This window comes from Bombina bombina, chromosome 4, assembly GCF_027579735.1.
Source record: "Bombina bombina isolate aBomBom1 chromosome 4, aBomBom1.pri, whole genome shotgun sequence".
NCBI lineage: Eukaryota > Metazoa > Chordata > Amphibia > Anura > Bombinatoridae > Bombina > Bombina bombina.
Genome location: NC_069502.1, coordinates 1,129,624,217 through 1,129,642,301, shown reverse-complemented (window position 1 = coordinate 1,129,642,301; position 18,085 = coordinate 1,129,624,217). Strand labels below are relative to the sequence as shown.

At 34.7% G+C, this 18,085-nt stretch overlaps 1 protein-coding gene across 1 annotated transcript in view; it reads left to right on the top strand.

Annotated features, from left to right (window-relative positions):
* The first annotated feature begins 10,391 nt into the window (after positions 1-10,391).
* Positions 10,392-18,085, top strand: part of USH2A (usherin) — a 2,188,359-nt gene continuing 2,180,665 nt past the window's right edge. The window contains exon 1 of the mRNA XM_053712759.1: positions 10,392-10,876. Within this exon, the coding sequence (XP_053568734.1) occupies positions 10,392-10,876 (485 nt within the window). The remainder of the gene's footprint in view (positions 10,877-18,085) is intronic.

Genomic DNA, 18,085 nt, shown 5'->3' with positions numbered 1-18,085 from the left:
TGTCGAATTCTATGGCACCCATTTAAGCATAATGTTGACTGAATCTGAATCCTATTGCTAAAAAATACAAAAGAAACATGTGGCGCCCTCAAAGTACTTATTAGTTAATATTGCGTGCTAACTGCCACTAGATAACATTAAAGGCCAGATTAAAAGTGGAGCGCTATTTAACGTTTCCACTTGGGAGACGCGTTACGCTCGTATGAGTTTGTTTTGGAAGCATCTGGGGTGGCCAGCTGAGCCCCAGCAGAGAAAGTGGAATCGGATGCCAAATTATCTTGTGGTGGTGAGTTGTAGGCGCCTGTCCTGAATTACAGTGAGTCATTTTGATGCAGTGAACAAGGGGGTAGCTTTGTATATATAACTTTTGATGCATTACATCTAATGGTGATAGTGATCTACCAGATGATTGCTCGCACCCCTAATAAGCACTGTAAGGAGTCCTATATTGAAGCCACTGTTATGTAATGCCATATTCTGGCCAGGTGGGCTGCCTCAGCAAGAGCAACTCCTACCACAGGATTGGCCACTACACTTGTGTTACTTATGATATATGGAATTTCTTAATTTGCAACTAGGTGACGTCACCAAGACATTATATTTGGCCATTTTTATGGCAACTAGTTCCAGATCTCCTTTGTTCCTGTCTTATTAGCTGGTATTATAGTTTTGTGATATACCATTGATAAAGTACTATGGTGTAGCCATTTGTGATATCCGTGCGTATCTGTGATTCTACAATTCAAATAATACCTGCATTCCGGATAAGGTGGTATGAGGCTCGTAGGAGCAATATTTTCTCATTTATCTATCTATCTATCTATCTATCTATCATCTATCTATCTATCTATCTATCAATCTATGATTTTAAATATAGGTATATATATATATACAGATATAGGAATATCTATTTAAAAATAATAAGATCATATTCCCTTATGTGAAGAACATTGGAATGTGAAATATTTACAGTAAATACATAGTTAAACACTTTATTTAAAATAAATATTGCATAAATATGATTTTACATATTTTCAGCTACTTGACTGCAAAGAGCTCCATTGGAAAATTATAATATTGCTGGTTATGGAAAAGCTTTGTAAACAAGAGACAGCATAAGATATTAATCTCCTAGTGTGTGTGAGAGGGGTTAGAGTCCCCATCCATTTATATTTTAAAAGTTTATTCCTGTAGTTTTTTGAATAAAATTTACTGTTACCAGCTTCTTGACTAAGTACATTGTCCTTTTAATTTTTTTAAAAATAAATTAATAAATGATAAAAAATATTTATCTAATTACCAGTTAAAGAATATTTATTATTCATTTTCTTTTGGCTATGTTAATAGGTCCTCTTCTTATGAAATAATGAGAAAGAAAGATCATAAACTGGAAATTTTGTCACATAATTTGTTTGCTCTGGCAAATGCACGTATTAGAACATGCACAGCCATCATATATACAGTATAGTTATATTGATTTATACAGAGATATTGTGTTCTGATTTTTTTAACTTAATATTTAATAGTTCCGGTTTAGAAAAAAACATAGTGAACTAGACACAACTGATGGCTCTAGGGAACCAGCGTAACAGCAATTCTACTGTTATCAACCATGGATGCATGTGATCAAACTCCAGCAATAAAGTAGACACATTGAAACATCTCTCAAATAATAGTGACAGCTGTTTATTTCAATGGGAGCCGTTAAAAAAAATACAAAATAAGTTGAGTCAGTATCTCATGTCATTTCTACTATTTGTTACTTGTCACAATTCAATCACAACCTTTTCACAAACTATTGTTGTTTAAATAAAATTAGGGAATAGTATGATCCAAATGCAATATTTTCTATTCATTTAATTAGAAAAATGACTAAATAAAATAAACCAAATGTTTTATTATTACAGTTGAACACATTACACAAAGGGGTGCGCAAGAGAATTTAATTTGAATGACGTCCCATCTATACTTTTTTTTGCACCCTGCAGCGACATAGGATTTGTAGTCCAAACTGAGCCTTGGTTTTTCCATATTGAAATAATGTTGAGTCTCTTTAAAGGGATGTTAAACAGTCTGTTTCATTGTTGTAATAAAAAAGCACTAAGCTGTGTCTTAAACTTAATATAAATAATTTCTAAATGTATTATTCATCTTTTTAAATGGATTTTACCTTTTATTTATTTTTTCTCTACATTTGTGAAGTGTCCTTTACTTCCTCTCACAACGTTACAAGGGACCTCTGCAGGAAGGTTTATCTTAGCCTGATGGCATAAAACTTCTAGGCTGGTTACTATTAGGTGAATAGACTAAACAACAGGGAGTCAAACTTGCTCACGGGGGCGGGGCTACACTGAGAATTTTTGAGTGCTCATTATGCAAGAAAACAAGTAAGTTGTTTGCTTTTTTAACACAATTTGTTTCTTTTTAGATTTGCTTTGATTTAACATATTCAGTTTTACTGAAGGAGCACTGTTTAATAACCCTTTAAACTGTTGTATGGTGCATATATCATGACTCTTCCACCCCCCTTTAGATATAGTCTAACCAAAGTCATTCCTATACATGGCCTCCACCAGAAGCAATTAGCTCTATCACTATGGGGCTGACCTTCAAAATAATCCCCTAAAACCCAAGGGACAATCCATAATATCTAACAAGACAATAGCCAATACTTAATGACCCCCTATAAAACCAAAAACATTCACCAAGCACCTAAGGGCCCCTTCATATTTAGGGCCCACAAACACAAAAGGAGCAACTTATCCACTGACCCATTAAACACCAATCTGCTTGAAAAAAATGTTATTGTATAAAAAGATAGACAACCTCTTTATTTCCCATTCACCAGTTTTGCATAACCAACACTGTTTTATTAAAGGGACAGTATACACCAATTTTCATATAACTGCATGTAATAGAAACTAGAAACTACTATAAAGAATAATATCCACAGATACTGATATAAAAATCCAGTATAAAACCGTTTAAAAACTTACTTAGAAGCTCCAAGTCTAGCTCTGTTTCAAAGGTTAGCTGGAACACCCACTGAAAGTGGTTGTATAGCAAAAAAGAGAAGTCCCAATGCAGATATTGGAATGATAGCTGTAATGGAAAGTCCAACAGAACTAAATGATCCAACTTAGTTTGTGGAACCCAAATAGATGGCTGCTCTTCTCCTTGTCCGGAAATAGCTATAGAAGAAACAGAAGACAGAGGGGTGCCTCATGTGTACATCAGCATATCAATAATGAAGTAAAGGTCAAGTAGGAAACACCAAATGTATAATCACATTTAGCCCAAGTACACTTATGTACTGGTAGGAGCAGGCTTGTAGCTTGGGGTGTACCAGCTAACCCTCTCCAGGTGATGGTAGGATGATGCAGGTGTGTAGTGCCCCACTCGGTGTATAGTAGATTCCCAATATTAGGATATCAGGAGCCGTAGCTGTGCTACTAAGTAAGGTGCTAAACCAATGCTTGTATTAAAGCAAGTTTTTTTTTATTAAAAACAGTTAAAAATAAGTAACAAGCAGTGGTTACAGAGAACATAAAACTCTGTCTATGCAACACATTTCTCAGCCTTAGCATTGGCTGTTTTCATCCTGATGAAACAGCCAATGCTAAGCCTGAGAAACGCGTTTGATGTGCCAGTCATTTGCACAAACATGGTGCTTTTGCAGCTGATACTATCAATTAATGGTAGCATTAGCTGGGAAGTTCATATTTTATTTTCAGTAGTTAATACAGATGGCTTTTTTTCTAGAGTCTCTATGCCTCATACTTACAGCTTCAAATCTCCCTTGAATGTTGAACGTAATATTCAATGGTCACATTCAACTTTGAAATTTATTGGAAATTTTAAACTGTATATATGTAATATCAGATACCAAACAACAAGTGTAATAAATGTATAAAATGCATTGAATGTTTTTTTTTTTTATCAGTCTAGAAATGTTTACATTGTTTTGTAAAATACATAGGTCCAGATTACAAGTGGAGCACTAAATATCACCTGCAAGCAAGCAATAATGTGTGCTGGTATTACAAGTAAATCGCAATGCGAACGCAAGCTCTCATTCACATTGCTAGGAAGCATTGCGTTCACAAGAGCGCGCTTCCACAGATGGCATCAGAACCTCGCGCATCGAAGGGGGTAAGTAGCACAGCAATGGGCAGCAGTTAGTAAATATATATATGTATATGATTATAAACATACTGAATATATTTATGTGTTAATATGTGTATATACACAAAGAAGGCAGGATCCAGCTTGTACAAAATATGGTTTTGACCGTGTAGGTCCCCGGCCAGTCTGGAGTCTCTTCACTGGAGCACCGCACAACATATGCAGGATTACCAGGGGGCGGATACAGCTCTATAGGGGTAAGTCCCGGGAACAACTTTGTTTGTTCTCAACCTATGTTCATTTGCACATTAGAGGAGTGTTCCTTTTCCTTTCATATATTGTTGCTTAATATGTGTATATACACATATTAACACATAAATATATATTTATATAATCATATACATATATATTTACATTGCGGTCTATAAGAACTCACAGTTTTTCAATGTTTTTAGTGCCCAAAAACTGCCTAGTGCAGTTGTTTTTAATTAAAAAGGCTATATTTTTAGAAAATTAACTAGAGGTCTAATCTCTGGTTAATTTTTGCAGCGCTAAGTGCTACCGCGAGCTCGCGGTAGCAATAACCAGCCACTTGTAATGGCTGGTTTATTATTGCCCTCCCGCAAACGGGCAAATTTGCCTGTTTGCGGGCGTGGGTTAATTTAGCGCTCCACTTGTAATATAGTTTGTAGAATAGTAGATCCAATGATGCAATTTTAATAATGTCTTAGAATCAGCTAAAGTTCCAATCCATTAAAACAATAAACAATTACAACCATTAAAACAAAAGATAAGGCTGTCATACTAATGATATCAGTACTTTCCCACACTTTAATTAACCTAAATAAATATCCAATATTCACAATAAATCCTTATTACACTTAACTGCATAACTACACAGTATTACTTTTTAATTCAATTATACCATTTTCAAAAAATACTAAATTTCTAATTTACTTAACAAAAGGTAATAATCTTTGCATGCCTTTAATACCCAATGTAAATGAGATTAAAAACATTTACATAGATGAGATAATAGCGGCATACTATAGTAAGAAAATTTCATGAATTAAATAGAGTCAAATCATCTTCCCTAGTAAATCATTTGGGAAACAATATCTGTTTTATTGTTCCACCTTTATTAATTCACCTAAACTCCCTGTTCAACAAAATCTTCAGTCCATTAGATCCCCTATGTTTTGACAGCTCTTTCTAATAACTAAAATCTTAATTAATTCCCCATTTTATAAAAGTGTGCCGGTACTGGATAATTTGTAAGTCTGATATTCCTAATTAAAGGGACATTATACACTAGGGTTGATATTACATATACGGACTAGGTTTCAGCCCAACTGCTGAAACCCATGCCACCAGTAAGTTCACCTCGCACATCAGGTGAATCACATATACGGTGCCATCAGATCATATACTTATGTATATAAACCGGCGACTTTAATAAATGTCCGGTAATAGACATTTTTTGAGTCGCCAGTGACTTACGGCAGTTTACATCGCAAACTACCTTATAAATGTATAAACCCATAATCCACCATACCCCCACATTGCAAAGTACCTAATAAATGTATTAACCCCTAAACCGCCATACCCGCACAACGCAAAATACCTATCAACACTATTAACCATTAAACCGCCCTTCCCCCACAGCGCAAACTACCTATTAAAACTATTAACCCCTAATCTGCAAACCTCCCACAATGCAATCTACCTAATTAACCTATTAACCCCTAAGCCGCCATCCCCACAACGCAAAGTATTAATCTAATCACTAAGCCCCCTAACCTAACACCCTCTAACTTAACATTAAAAAAAATCATAACATTACATTAAAAAAAACAACCTAAGTTTACATTAAAACACAACAACCTAAGATTAAATTAAAATAAAAAAATCTAATATTACAAAAAATAAAAAAGCTAAGATTACAGAAAAAAATAAACAAAATTATCCAAAATAAAAAAAATAAACTTAATCTAATACCCCTATAAAAAAAAAAAGCTACCCTAAAATAAAAACTCCCCCTAATCTAACACTAAACTACCAATAGCCCTTAAAAGGGCCTTTTGTAGGGCCTTTTTTTCCCATAAAAAATGCAAATTAACCCCTAACTGTAAAATTCCCCCCCCCAACCCCCCCATAATAAAATAGACCTAACTCTAAAAAAAAATCGAATCTACCCATTAGCATTTGTATGGGCATTGGCCTTAAAGGCACAATCAGCTCTTTTGCTGCCTATTAAAAAATAAAAAAAAGCCTTAATCTAAAAAAAACCCACCCCCAAAAACCAAATAAACTAACACTAACCCCCAAAAATGTACTCACTGTTTCTAAAGTCCGGACATCCATCTTCTCCCAGGCGGAGAAAGTCTTCATCCAGATGGATCAATCTTCATCCATCGCGGGACCATCTTCTTTCTTCTTGCCAGAGGTACGGAGCAGTCTTCCGATGTGCGGATCCGCATCAGTGGTCTTCCTCAGCGGAGGCGGTCACAAGCGACGTGGAGGTCTTCTTCATGTGATCGTCTGCCGAACACTGAAGATTGAATGCAAGGTACCCCTTTCATATTAGGGTACCTTGCATTCCTATTGCCTGAAAAATTCAAATCAGCCAATAGGATGAGAGCTACTTAAATCCTATTGGCTGATTTGAATAGGTAGTTTGCGATGTGGGGGGTTGGCGGATTAAGGGTTAATAGTGTTAAAGGTAGATTGCGATGTGGGGGGTTGGCGGATTAGGGGATAATAGTGTAATTAGATATTTTGCGTTGTCGATGAGTGGCGGGTTAGGGGTTAATAACTTTAATAGATACTTTGCGATGTGGGGGTTGGTGGATTAGGGGTTAATACATTTATTAGTCATTGCGGTCGGGGGGTGGCGGTTGAGAGGCACATATTGCGCATGCGTTAGGTATTTGTTAAGACTTCCAGGGAGTTACGGTGCTCATATACTCAGCGCAAAGCTTGCTGCGCCTGTCTATGTGTGGCAAAGTAAATATGGAGTAAAATTACTCCATTTTCGCTGCGTAACTATAAAACTTCTTATCCAGCATGAAAGGTTGCATAAAGAGTTTGGGTGGAGGAAACGGTTGCACTAAACTACTTTATTAACCCTCAAAGCGGCCCAGCCAAACATTGCAAACTTCCCCTCTTTACTATTAACCCTTAAACCGCCACACACCCCTCATCGGAAACTACCCCACTACTCTATTAACCCCTAAACCCCCACACCCCACATTGCAAAGGACATACTATTCTATTAACCCTTAAACCGCCATGCCCTCGCATTGCAGTAAAAGGGACATAAAACAAATTGGGATAGAGCCAAAATCTAATAATATATACTCTAATTACTTTACCTGCAAATCCCCACACAATTCCTTCTATGGCTGAATCTATATCTACCGTTGTTTTGGTAGAATGCAGAAGTACACAATCATTATGTGCTGGAGCATGCCTAGAAGCAAATAAGCTGCTGTGAACTCAGTTGAAATACAATGCCTGTGTTTCTGTTGCTAAACACTGATAAGGGGGGTGGATCAGACTACTCCAGACAGCATGGCTATGTAAGTTATTTTGCTTATTTATGAAAATTATTTTAGAATACTTGCCAGCAAAAATTTTTTATGCAAACTATTTTTTACTTAGTCAGCCCTTTTAAGATATGCATAGATCTCAACATGTTTTATGGCACTTTAATACAGTAGAGGTTACTTTGCGGTGAGCTATGTGGTGGTTTAGTAATTAATAGTATAGCGGGAATTTGGGGTGGGCTATATGTGTCGCAGTTTAGTGGTTAATAATCTAGTGGGGACTTTGTGGTGGGCTATGTGATGGTTTGGGGTTATTAGAGTAGGGGTTATGGTGATTTGGGTTAGCATGCAAGTATGGGTGTTCGTGGTATTCTTACTTTTGCTCTTTGCACCCGTCAGTTTTTAATAAACATTCCTGTTTTCATCTGCTATTGTAATCTCAGCCTCAGTAAGGATAAAAGCTTTGACTTAAGACAAAGTTAGCTGATTAGGTACTAATTGATAAAAAATGGTCCATCTGCCATCATACATTTTATAATAAGATGGGTTAAAGATTAAGGCTTTCAGAAACAAGGATGGCTTTTGAATATGAGTCACCAAGTAGTCAAATAGCAATGACTAAAGCAATGACTAAAGCAATGTTCTTGCCTCTGATTATTTCTAATTTGCCTTAATATATACAATTAAAAAAAATGGTAAAAAAGGGTAAAAACAATTCATAACCATAATTATATAAATACACATGTCTAAGGTAGACACAGCATTTAAATGTTTGCATTAAAGTCCTTTTTTTCTTGCTTTCGCAGTGCACATCACTTACAAGCATTTTGCTACCCCTTACATAGGCAAATGGTGCATTTTGGTGGCAGCAATTATTAAAAAATGAATAAGTATAAATAAGGGCTGGGAAAGCCCGAAGCATAGCTGTCTTTATCATTAATATATATATATAATATATATATATATATATATATATATATATATATATATATATATATATATATATGTAGACAGGGAGAGAGAGTGAGAGGGAGAGAGTATTTATATATATATATATATATATATATATATATATATATATATATATATATATATATATGCATATATATAATCTGCTTGCTTGTCTGTAGACATCCACCTGGGTACTTGACTCATAATTAATACTGTGTGTAGAAATAAATAAATAAATATATATATAAAATATACAGTATATATATATATACACACACATTTATATAAATACACATTTGTATATGTGGTGTGTGTCCTAATGAGTGTAGATGTGTAGTTGTTTTCTTTCTATCACAAGGAAGAGTTACAGCTTTGTGTGTAGCTGTTTTAATAACAATTTAAAAGAGTCAAGCACTAGAGTTTGTTTGTACACTAGACACATAATGGAGACAGATGGAGCACGTATTACCAAGAAGCCTGCTCTGGCATAAGGTTGCTTAGGAGCACCTGTAAACGTTACTTTCAGGATGACAGTTAATAGGTTCAGGTGAGTGTGTTAAAGCTATTTCATTAGACACACTTCTGTTCATAAAGAGTTGTATGTATTAAATAAAAGTACACAAGGACAAGTTAAGGGCCTCATTGATATCAGACAAATGAATAAATGATTATCAACTATGACAAAAGACAGATGGTCATCACCAGTTTTAATCAGCTTTCCAGGGATGAAGGGGAAGAAAGACGGCACAATGCATAGTAAGGAATACAAACATCTCACACACATGCATTTATTGTGTGCCTCTGTTTTGCAGCACTTTAAATTGAGTGCTTCCTATAAGGTAAGAAAAATATAACTTATATTTCTTTCTAAAAAAGTATTAAATAGATTTTTCTTGTACTCAAAAAAATGTCACAAAGATGCTGTGCTTTTGCTTAATTTTATTTTATTATAGTCTATCATTAAATTTATTTTTGAATATTTAGTAAAAATTTTATTTACTTTTTAGATATCTCAAATTTAAATGTAAGACCATTCTCTTTATATTAACATTTTAGTAGTTTTATTGTCTTAAAACTTAACTGAAGATATACTGCTACCCAACAAAATACTGACCGGCTCTCTAAATATTAGACATACGCATTATTAATCATAATTACTAAATGCAGCGTCTAAATACAAGTAAAAATAAACAAAAATACCTAAACACAGTCACATGAGTCTATTAATTCACACATATTTAATGTTAATAAACTATAATAATTCTACGTCTGGATTTTAAATTACCAATTGTCAATTCATTTCTCACTGATTAACATTTATAACACTGCCATATAATGCATCCTAGTGTGTGAACACATAAATTAAAAAAAACTAAATATTTTGAAAATTAGATACCTAGTTTCACTAATATGTGAGAAACAATTTTTCGGAGGAAATTAATTTCCAAGCTCAAATATACATTGCCTTTCTGTACTGAATAAGATCAATAATTTATTGTTGCAATAAGGACACATACTTTACATTTAAATGGTTGGCTTTTTAATGTGTGTTTCATGAATATTTCTATTAGGTTATTTTAAATGATATATTTTATTTGTATAATTATTTTTGATTTATAGATACTGGGCAAATGCAACTTATGAATATTATATTTTATTCCAGGTGGACTATTAATGATTTGAAAATATACAGTAAATCAACATTGTTTTAATATGCACAATTCCAGAAACTTTATATGATTTTTTTATTTTTATTTTTTAGCCAAGATGTTTTTTCTTGTCTGGACATATAAACTAGATCATCTTTTCCATGTTCTGGAATGTATTTTGGTAGGTTATTATATTTACCTACCTATAGTCAAAACTCAAGGATATTTTCCAAAGCTTGAGAATGTAGGAGGATTTAAACCTGTTACCATAGTGCCACTTAATGCCACGTGCGGGTTGCCAGAGAGAAGTGTTTTTTGTCACAGAGACACAGACCTTAAAAGTATTCATAATTGCCCTCAACTACTGTGTATTCAAGAATGTCCATACAGATCTAGCTCTCCATCCTATCACCAACTCCTTAACCAAAGTCGCAACACCTGCATAAAAAAGGACAAAGATGACTTGCATCCTGGATCTGATGGCTATTCCACAAGTTATATATTTTTTGATCACAAGGACTGTTTTGTTACTTCACCTAATCTAAGTGTTGGAAGTTCATTTACACTGAGCGTATGGTTGAAACCCGAGAGACAAAATGTAATGTAAGTACAGAGCTCTGTTAGTTTCCTATGTAAAGAATATCAATAGTTTGTTTTGTAATGGAAAAAAACACAGGAATTATCTAAAGCCGATAAACTTCATCGAAATCCATGCTAGCTACAACTTGAAAGTAACTGAAGCATTCACTAAAAGTTTAAATGAGGAACTGTGTTTTGTGTTAGTATAATCAGATATGATTTGTCTGTTGGAAAACAACTGTGGCTTAATAAAATGTAGAAATACACATTGTAAGAATTAGGGCATTGTACATGTGTGTTGTGGGGTGAATTGTTGCAGAGGCTTTGTAACTATATACGTGATGTATTGTTGCAGAGATACAAAATGATTATTATTAAGCATTTTTGGATTGGAATTAAAATTTTAATATATTATCATAATATAATAATTTTTGCTAGAAGAAAAAAGTGAGCTAAAAATTGTTTAGGAAGTCAACTTGAAATGAATACTGCTCTATCAGTTGTTCACTTACTACTAAGCATCATTTGATGATAGGTACTTCCTGGTAATGAATATTGGGTGCTTAAAGTGTACTTCCTGTTAAGGCTCATTGGTTGATAGGTACTTCCTGGCAATGCCTATTGGATGCTTAAAGTGTACTTCCTGTTAAGGCTTATTTGTTGATATGCACTTCCGGGTAATGACTATTGGGTGCTTATAGTGTATTTCCTGTTAAGGCTCACTGGTTGATAGGCACCTTCGGGTAATGTTTATTAGCTGCTGATAGGCACTTTCTGTTAAAGCTCATTGGTTGATAGGTTCATCTGGGTAATGCTTATTGGGAGCTGATAGGTGCTTCCTGTTAAGGCTCATAGGCTCATTTTGTACCCAAAAGCTAATGAAAGGCAGGAAGTACACAACTGATATACTTGTATAATAGCTTCAAGTTAAATTTAAAGAGATTTTTAGCAAATATCTCTGTACTTCAACAATGTACAGCAGTGCATTTCAACCACCAGCGTAAATTTCAGCCTTTTAGAATATGCCATTTAAATTATAGTTCTCAACTTAGGTATATTGTTGGGCATTCTAACAGCTGTCTTCCAATCCCTACTTGTGTTTGAATACATTAGGCTGACCGACATATGTTTGAGATAAATGTGTAGTGTTTGAATTTATTGCCATTGGATTGGTTAAACCTGCAAATTCTCATAAGTAACAGCTGTTTCTGTAAGCTTATCAGCAGACATGAGCATCCAATGGGGAAGGAGAACATTTTTTATCTATTTTATCCAATCATTCATTCCAAACCTGTATGCTGTATGTTGTATCAGTTATCCTGTGTAAACAATGTTGTTGTAAAATTTGAAATATCGATTCATTTTGAAATAATAAAGTATAACATTGCTGTAAATATCAGGGGAGGAGACGCTTATCAGTTTATTTTGAAATTTTGAGTCAGTAAATCAAATAATGGATTATATTGTATATATGTACTGGATATATAACTGGGCAAGTTCAATTTAGGAATAGGCTCTATGCTAGACACACAGTTCAATTGGCTGCAGGTAGAGTCTGCACACACAGGTCAACTGGCTGCAGGTAGAGTCTGCACACACAGGTCAATTGGCTGCAGGTAGAGTCTGCACAGAAAGGTCAACTGGCTGCAGGCAAAAGATGGACACACAATTCAATTAGCTTCAGGCAGAGGTTGAACACAGTACAAGAGGCTGCTTGCAAAGTCTTCACTAAGAGGCCCATTTATCAAGCTCTGAATGGAGCTCGAGGGCCCGTGTTTCTGGCGAACCTGCAGGCCCACCAGAGACAGCAGTTATGAAGCAGCGGACTAAAGACCGCTGCTCCATAACCCTGTCGCCTGCTCTGAGCAGGCGGACAGAGATCGCCACAATTCAACCCGGATTGACACCCCCCTGCTGGCGGCGAATCTGCAGGGGGGCGGCATTGCACTAGTAATTAATTTAATTCATTTTTTTTTTTTTTTACATTTAACACAGAAAAAAATGTGAATCAGATTACGTCTGCAAAAGGAGGTACCCTGTGCCCACAGTCTGTGAGATGCTCTGACCCCCTATTACTGTATATAGTGACACTGTTTAACCCACCAGTACTGTATATAGTGAGTCAGTAACACAGTCTGTAATCTGCCGGTGAGATGGCTACCCTGACCCTACCTGCCCGAGTACTTTATAAAGTGACATAGTAGTCTGTGACATGGTCCAGCTCCCCCCCCCCCCCCGTACTGTATATAGTGGTACTGTATAGACTGACACTGTTTAGCCCCCGCCCCCCCATGCTGTAGTAACAAAGTCAAATACATACATACACACACACACACACACACACATACATGCATAAATACACACACAGTCACATACATACATACACACATGCATAAATACCCACACAGTCACATACATACATACACACACACGCATAAATACACACACAGTCACATACATACACACACAGTCACATACATACACACACACATGCATAAATACACACACACAGTCACATACATACATACAAACATACACACACACACACGCATAAATACACACACAGTCAAATACATACATACACACACATGCATAAATACACCCACAGTCACATACATACATACACACACACATGCATAAATACACACACAGTCGCATACATACATACACACGCATAAATACACACACAGTCACATACACACACACACATGCATAAATACACACACAGTCACATACATACATATACACACACACACATGCATAAATACACACACAGTCACATACATACACACACAGTCACATACATAGTCACATGCATACATACACACACACACACACACATGCATAAATACACACACAGTCACATACATACATACAGACATACACACACACATGCATAAATACACACACAGTCACATACATACATACATACACACACACATGCATAAATACACACATGCATAAATACACACACAGTCACATGCATAAATACACACACAGTCACATACATACATACACACACACACATACACACACATGCATAAATACACACACAGTCACATACATACATACATACACACACACACATGCATAAATACACACACAGTCACATACAAACATACACACATACATGCATAAATACACACACAGTCACATACATACATACATACACACACACACACACACATGCATAAATACACACACAGTCACATACATACAGACATAAACACCAATGGGTAAAACAGAAACACTAACCTCTTTAGTCAGAGACACTAGTGAAGCATCATGTCACACTCACATGATATCAGTGCAGGCAGTGGGAAGTCAACGTAGTTTCGCCCCTGCTTACACTCTCTTTTAAAAGTGTCTTAGTGACTTTAATCACTAGCTGTGTTAAATGTTATACAACTGCTGGCTAAAGCCATTAAGACCCTTTTATAAATCTGCACACATATACACAAGTTAAAAAATATATAATTAAAAAACCCCAAAAAAAACCCCACACACTTTGTACTGATTTATGAAATGACTTTAGACTTTAACCATCAGTTGCATAACAACTAATACAGCTAGTGATTAAAGTCATTGTGATATTCCATAAATCTGTATCAAAAGTGTTATTTAAAAAATAAATAAATATATGAATATTTTAATTATGTGTGATGGATTATGGGCATTATTGAGTTTTCTTTCAACATTTGTATGGTAATCCTCATATCTTAAAAATACATTAGTCATTTTATTAGTCAAATTGTTGATAGTTTTTGTAATGCCATTGCCCACCAGTAACACAGTGAGAGAGAGAGATCAGCTTATCCACCTGTCAGCATTTGTTTTAAAGAGACAGTGTACTGTAGAAATGTCTCCTCTTCAATGTGTTCCCAATGATCTATTTTACCTGCTGGAGTATATAGCAAATTACTTATTTAGATTTATTTTGTCATTTGAAATAGCTACTTTTGCCTGTTGTATCTTCACTTATACTGAATATTTCAATGCTTAAAGCGAACCTAAACCCCAAAATTTTCTTTCATGATTCAGATAGAGAATACATTTTAAATAACATTCCAATTTACTTCTATTATCTAATTTGCTTCATTCTTTAGATATCCTTTGTTGAAGAAATTGCAATGCACATGGGTGAGTCAATGACACGAGGCATCTATGTGCATCTACCTATCAGCAGCTACTGAGCATATCTAGATATGCTTTTCAGCAAAGAATATCAAGAGAATTAAGCATTATTAAAATTGCATGCTCTTTCTAAATCATGAAATAAATATTTTGGGTTTAGTGTCCCTTTAAGTATTTAGTATGGAAAAGCTCAACAATTTTCAGTTGTTCGCTCTAAGTATACAGACACAGATAACATAAGGAGGCTTTGTGTGTGTGTATAAAAATTGATAATGTAAGCAGACTTGATACACCTGCAAGCTCTTTGGTTCCAAAGAGCAAAATCAGCTAGCTCATAGTAAAAAATAAATTTAAAGGAACAGTTTCACATTGATTTTATACTCTTCAGCTGGTAAAACAAGTCACCAGACAGGGGGGGGGGGCAAAAGTTTAGTCAGGGGCCTCAAAATTTCTAGTGGCGGCCCTGGTTTCTGCTATTGCTCAAGTGTAAGGGGAGGTCACACTAACTACCTGCCACTTTAACCTATTGAAGCAGTTTGTTTTCTGATTTTTGTTTCCATTTTTTTTTTAATAAAGAGACTGAGAAATAATTATATATGGTCATTATACCATTGCTAGAACAAGAAATGTAATGGTGGCCTAAGACTTTTGCACAGTACTGTGTGTCTGTATGTGTGTGTATATATATATATAAATAAACTAAATGATTGCATATACAAAAGATTTATTAAACATATGTTTTGTGAGAAAAAAAGTTTAGGTCCAGATGTTTATTTTAGCCAATGAGATATATTATTTTAATGCAATAAAAATATATAATATTTTAATGTTGCTATACGTTTATATGAATAGCTGGGCTCTTATCCTATTGAGCAATCCGTATTTATATTCTCATTTTAACTACACTAACACTCTTTCATAATATGTATTTTAAATGCTAAATTCTTTACATAAATCAAAAATAAGTATTCATTATAAAATTTGTTTAAGACAAACAGATACTTACGGAGAGAATTCAAAATGCAAAAAAGGAAGTATGTGGATGATGTATTTAATATTGACATATTTTATTGCCATGCACTGCCATGAATGCCTCTTACACAGCTATATGATTAGCCATTCTATACCCAATAATGTACTAATTGGTTGAATAATGAAACCAGTTTGTATCTAAAATTATTCTCCCATCAGAGATTTACCAGCTGAAAAGCCTTTTTATCCACATGTTTGTTAAGAAATAATGTGCAATAATATCTTTGAAATTCTGCTACTCACCTGAGGCAACCCTTAAAAATAGCTGCTATCATTAGATATACAATACATAAAATCTTTACGGATTTCCAGCCTATGGCAATAAATTAGGATGAATAGTGTTATACAGCTTTGTTTAGCTAGCTAGGAAAGTAACTAATGAGCCGATAGTTTAAATATGACTACTGAACAATTCAGCAACCGTATTTCTTTTTATTGATTTTTTTTCTTGTTATGCGCACAGTTTCTTTTTTGTTTTTGTTTTTTCCCACCCAATATAATGAGAAATTCTTTTGTAACACTTATTTAAAGTACTGATGAACCGAGCCCTCAGGAAATGAACTAATATCAAAATAAAGACAACGGAGAAGTTGCCATCTGTGGAATAGAGGAAAAGATTAAATGCTCGGATATAGATTTATAGGTAGCATAAACAGTATAAATGGATACCTTGTTATGTAGTTATAAAGCATTAAAGGGAAATCATCCTTCCATCCATATGAAAGATCAAAATGTAATCATGCTGACAAAAATGTTTTTGCCTGAAAAATATATGTGAAGTAAAAGCTGTTTAAAGCGGCAGTCTAAACCCAATACTTATTATTTATTACTTATTATTACATATCAGATAAGCATCTTACAACAGGTTATGCTTGTAAGAAGTACATGAAACTTTTAAATAATCATCATTTGCTAGCAGCAGAAAATGGCCGCCAAGTCCTTGTCTTGTCCAGTTAGCTGTTTTCTTGTATGACAGCTTAGCAGTGCACGCTTGAAGGGACACTGTACCCAATTTTTTTCTTTTCGTGATTCAGATAGAGCATGACATTTTAAGCAGCTTTCTAATTTACTCCTATTATCAAATTTTCTTCATTCTCTTGGTATCTTTATTTGAAATGCAAGAAAGTAAGTTTAGATGCCGGCCCATTTTTGGTGATCAACCTGGGTTGTTCTTGCTGATTGGTGGATAAACTAATCCACCAATAAGAAAGTGCTGTCCAGAGTTCTGAATAAAAAACAGCTTAGATGTCTTCTTTTTAAAATAAAGATAGCAAGAGAACGAAGAAAATTTGATAATAGGAATAAATTAGAAAGTGGCTTAAAATTGCATGCTCTATCTGAATCATGAAAGAAAAAATTTGGGTTCAGTGTCCCTTTAATATTTTTAAGTTAGCTTTTTCAAATTGCACATGCAAAAATCAAAATATGCAAGTCTAAAAATGTATTTAAAAGTCGATTGTTATTGGAAAAACGTAACATACCAAAATATACGTGCAATAGGTGGGCGGAGCTTGGTGGTCATTTTCATCTCCTATCAAACTATGAATATTTAAATGTTTTATGCACTTCATATGAGCTTTTAGATGTAGGACCAGTTGCAGAATGCTTCTCTGGTATGTAACAATACGTAAACAAAATGATGTATTGGATATAGACTGTCCCTTTAAGTTATTAATTAAACTAATACATGAGTATCAGTTGAGAACTTTTCACTAATGTTTATTGACTAATAGGTATTTCCCACAAATGAGAAAAACTTTCAAATGGCAAGTCATTGAAAAAGTTGGTCTAACAGAGAGAGGAGGAAACCTAGATATGCTACTGTCTAAATGGGAAGCATTTTGGATTTTCTCTTTGCAAACGAGGCTGCCGCTAGGTTTTAATACTGAAGCGGATGTAATAAATGTTTGGAGATAACTTATGATATTTTCCGTTCCCCCCCCCAATAACTGTATAATAACCTTGGATGCTGTAAAGTTTACTCTCTGATGATTGTAGTTATAGCAAATACTTCCAAATAAGTCAGGATTAAAGCTTAGTATGCGTCTATGTATATATGTAATAAAG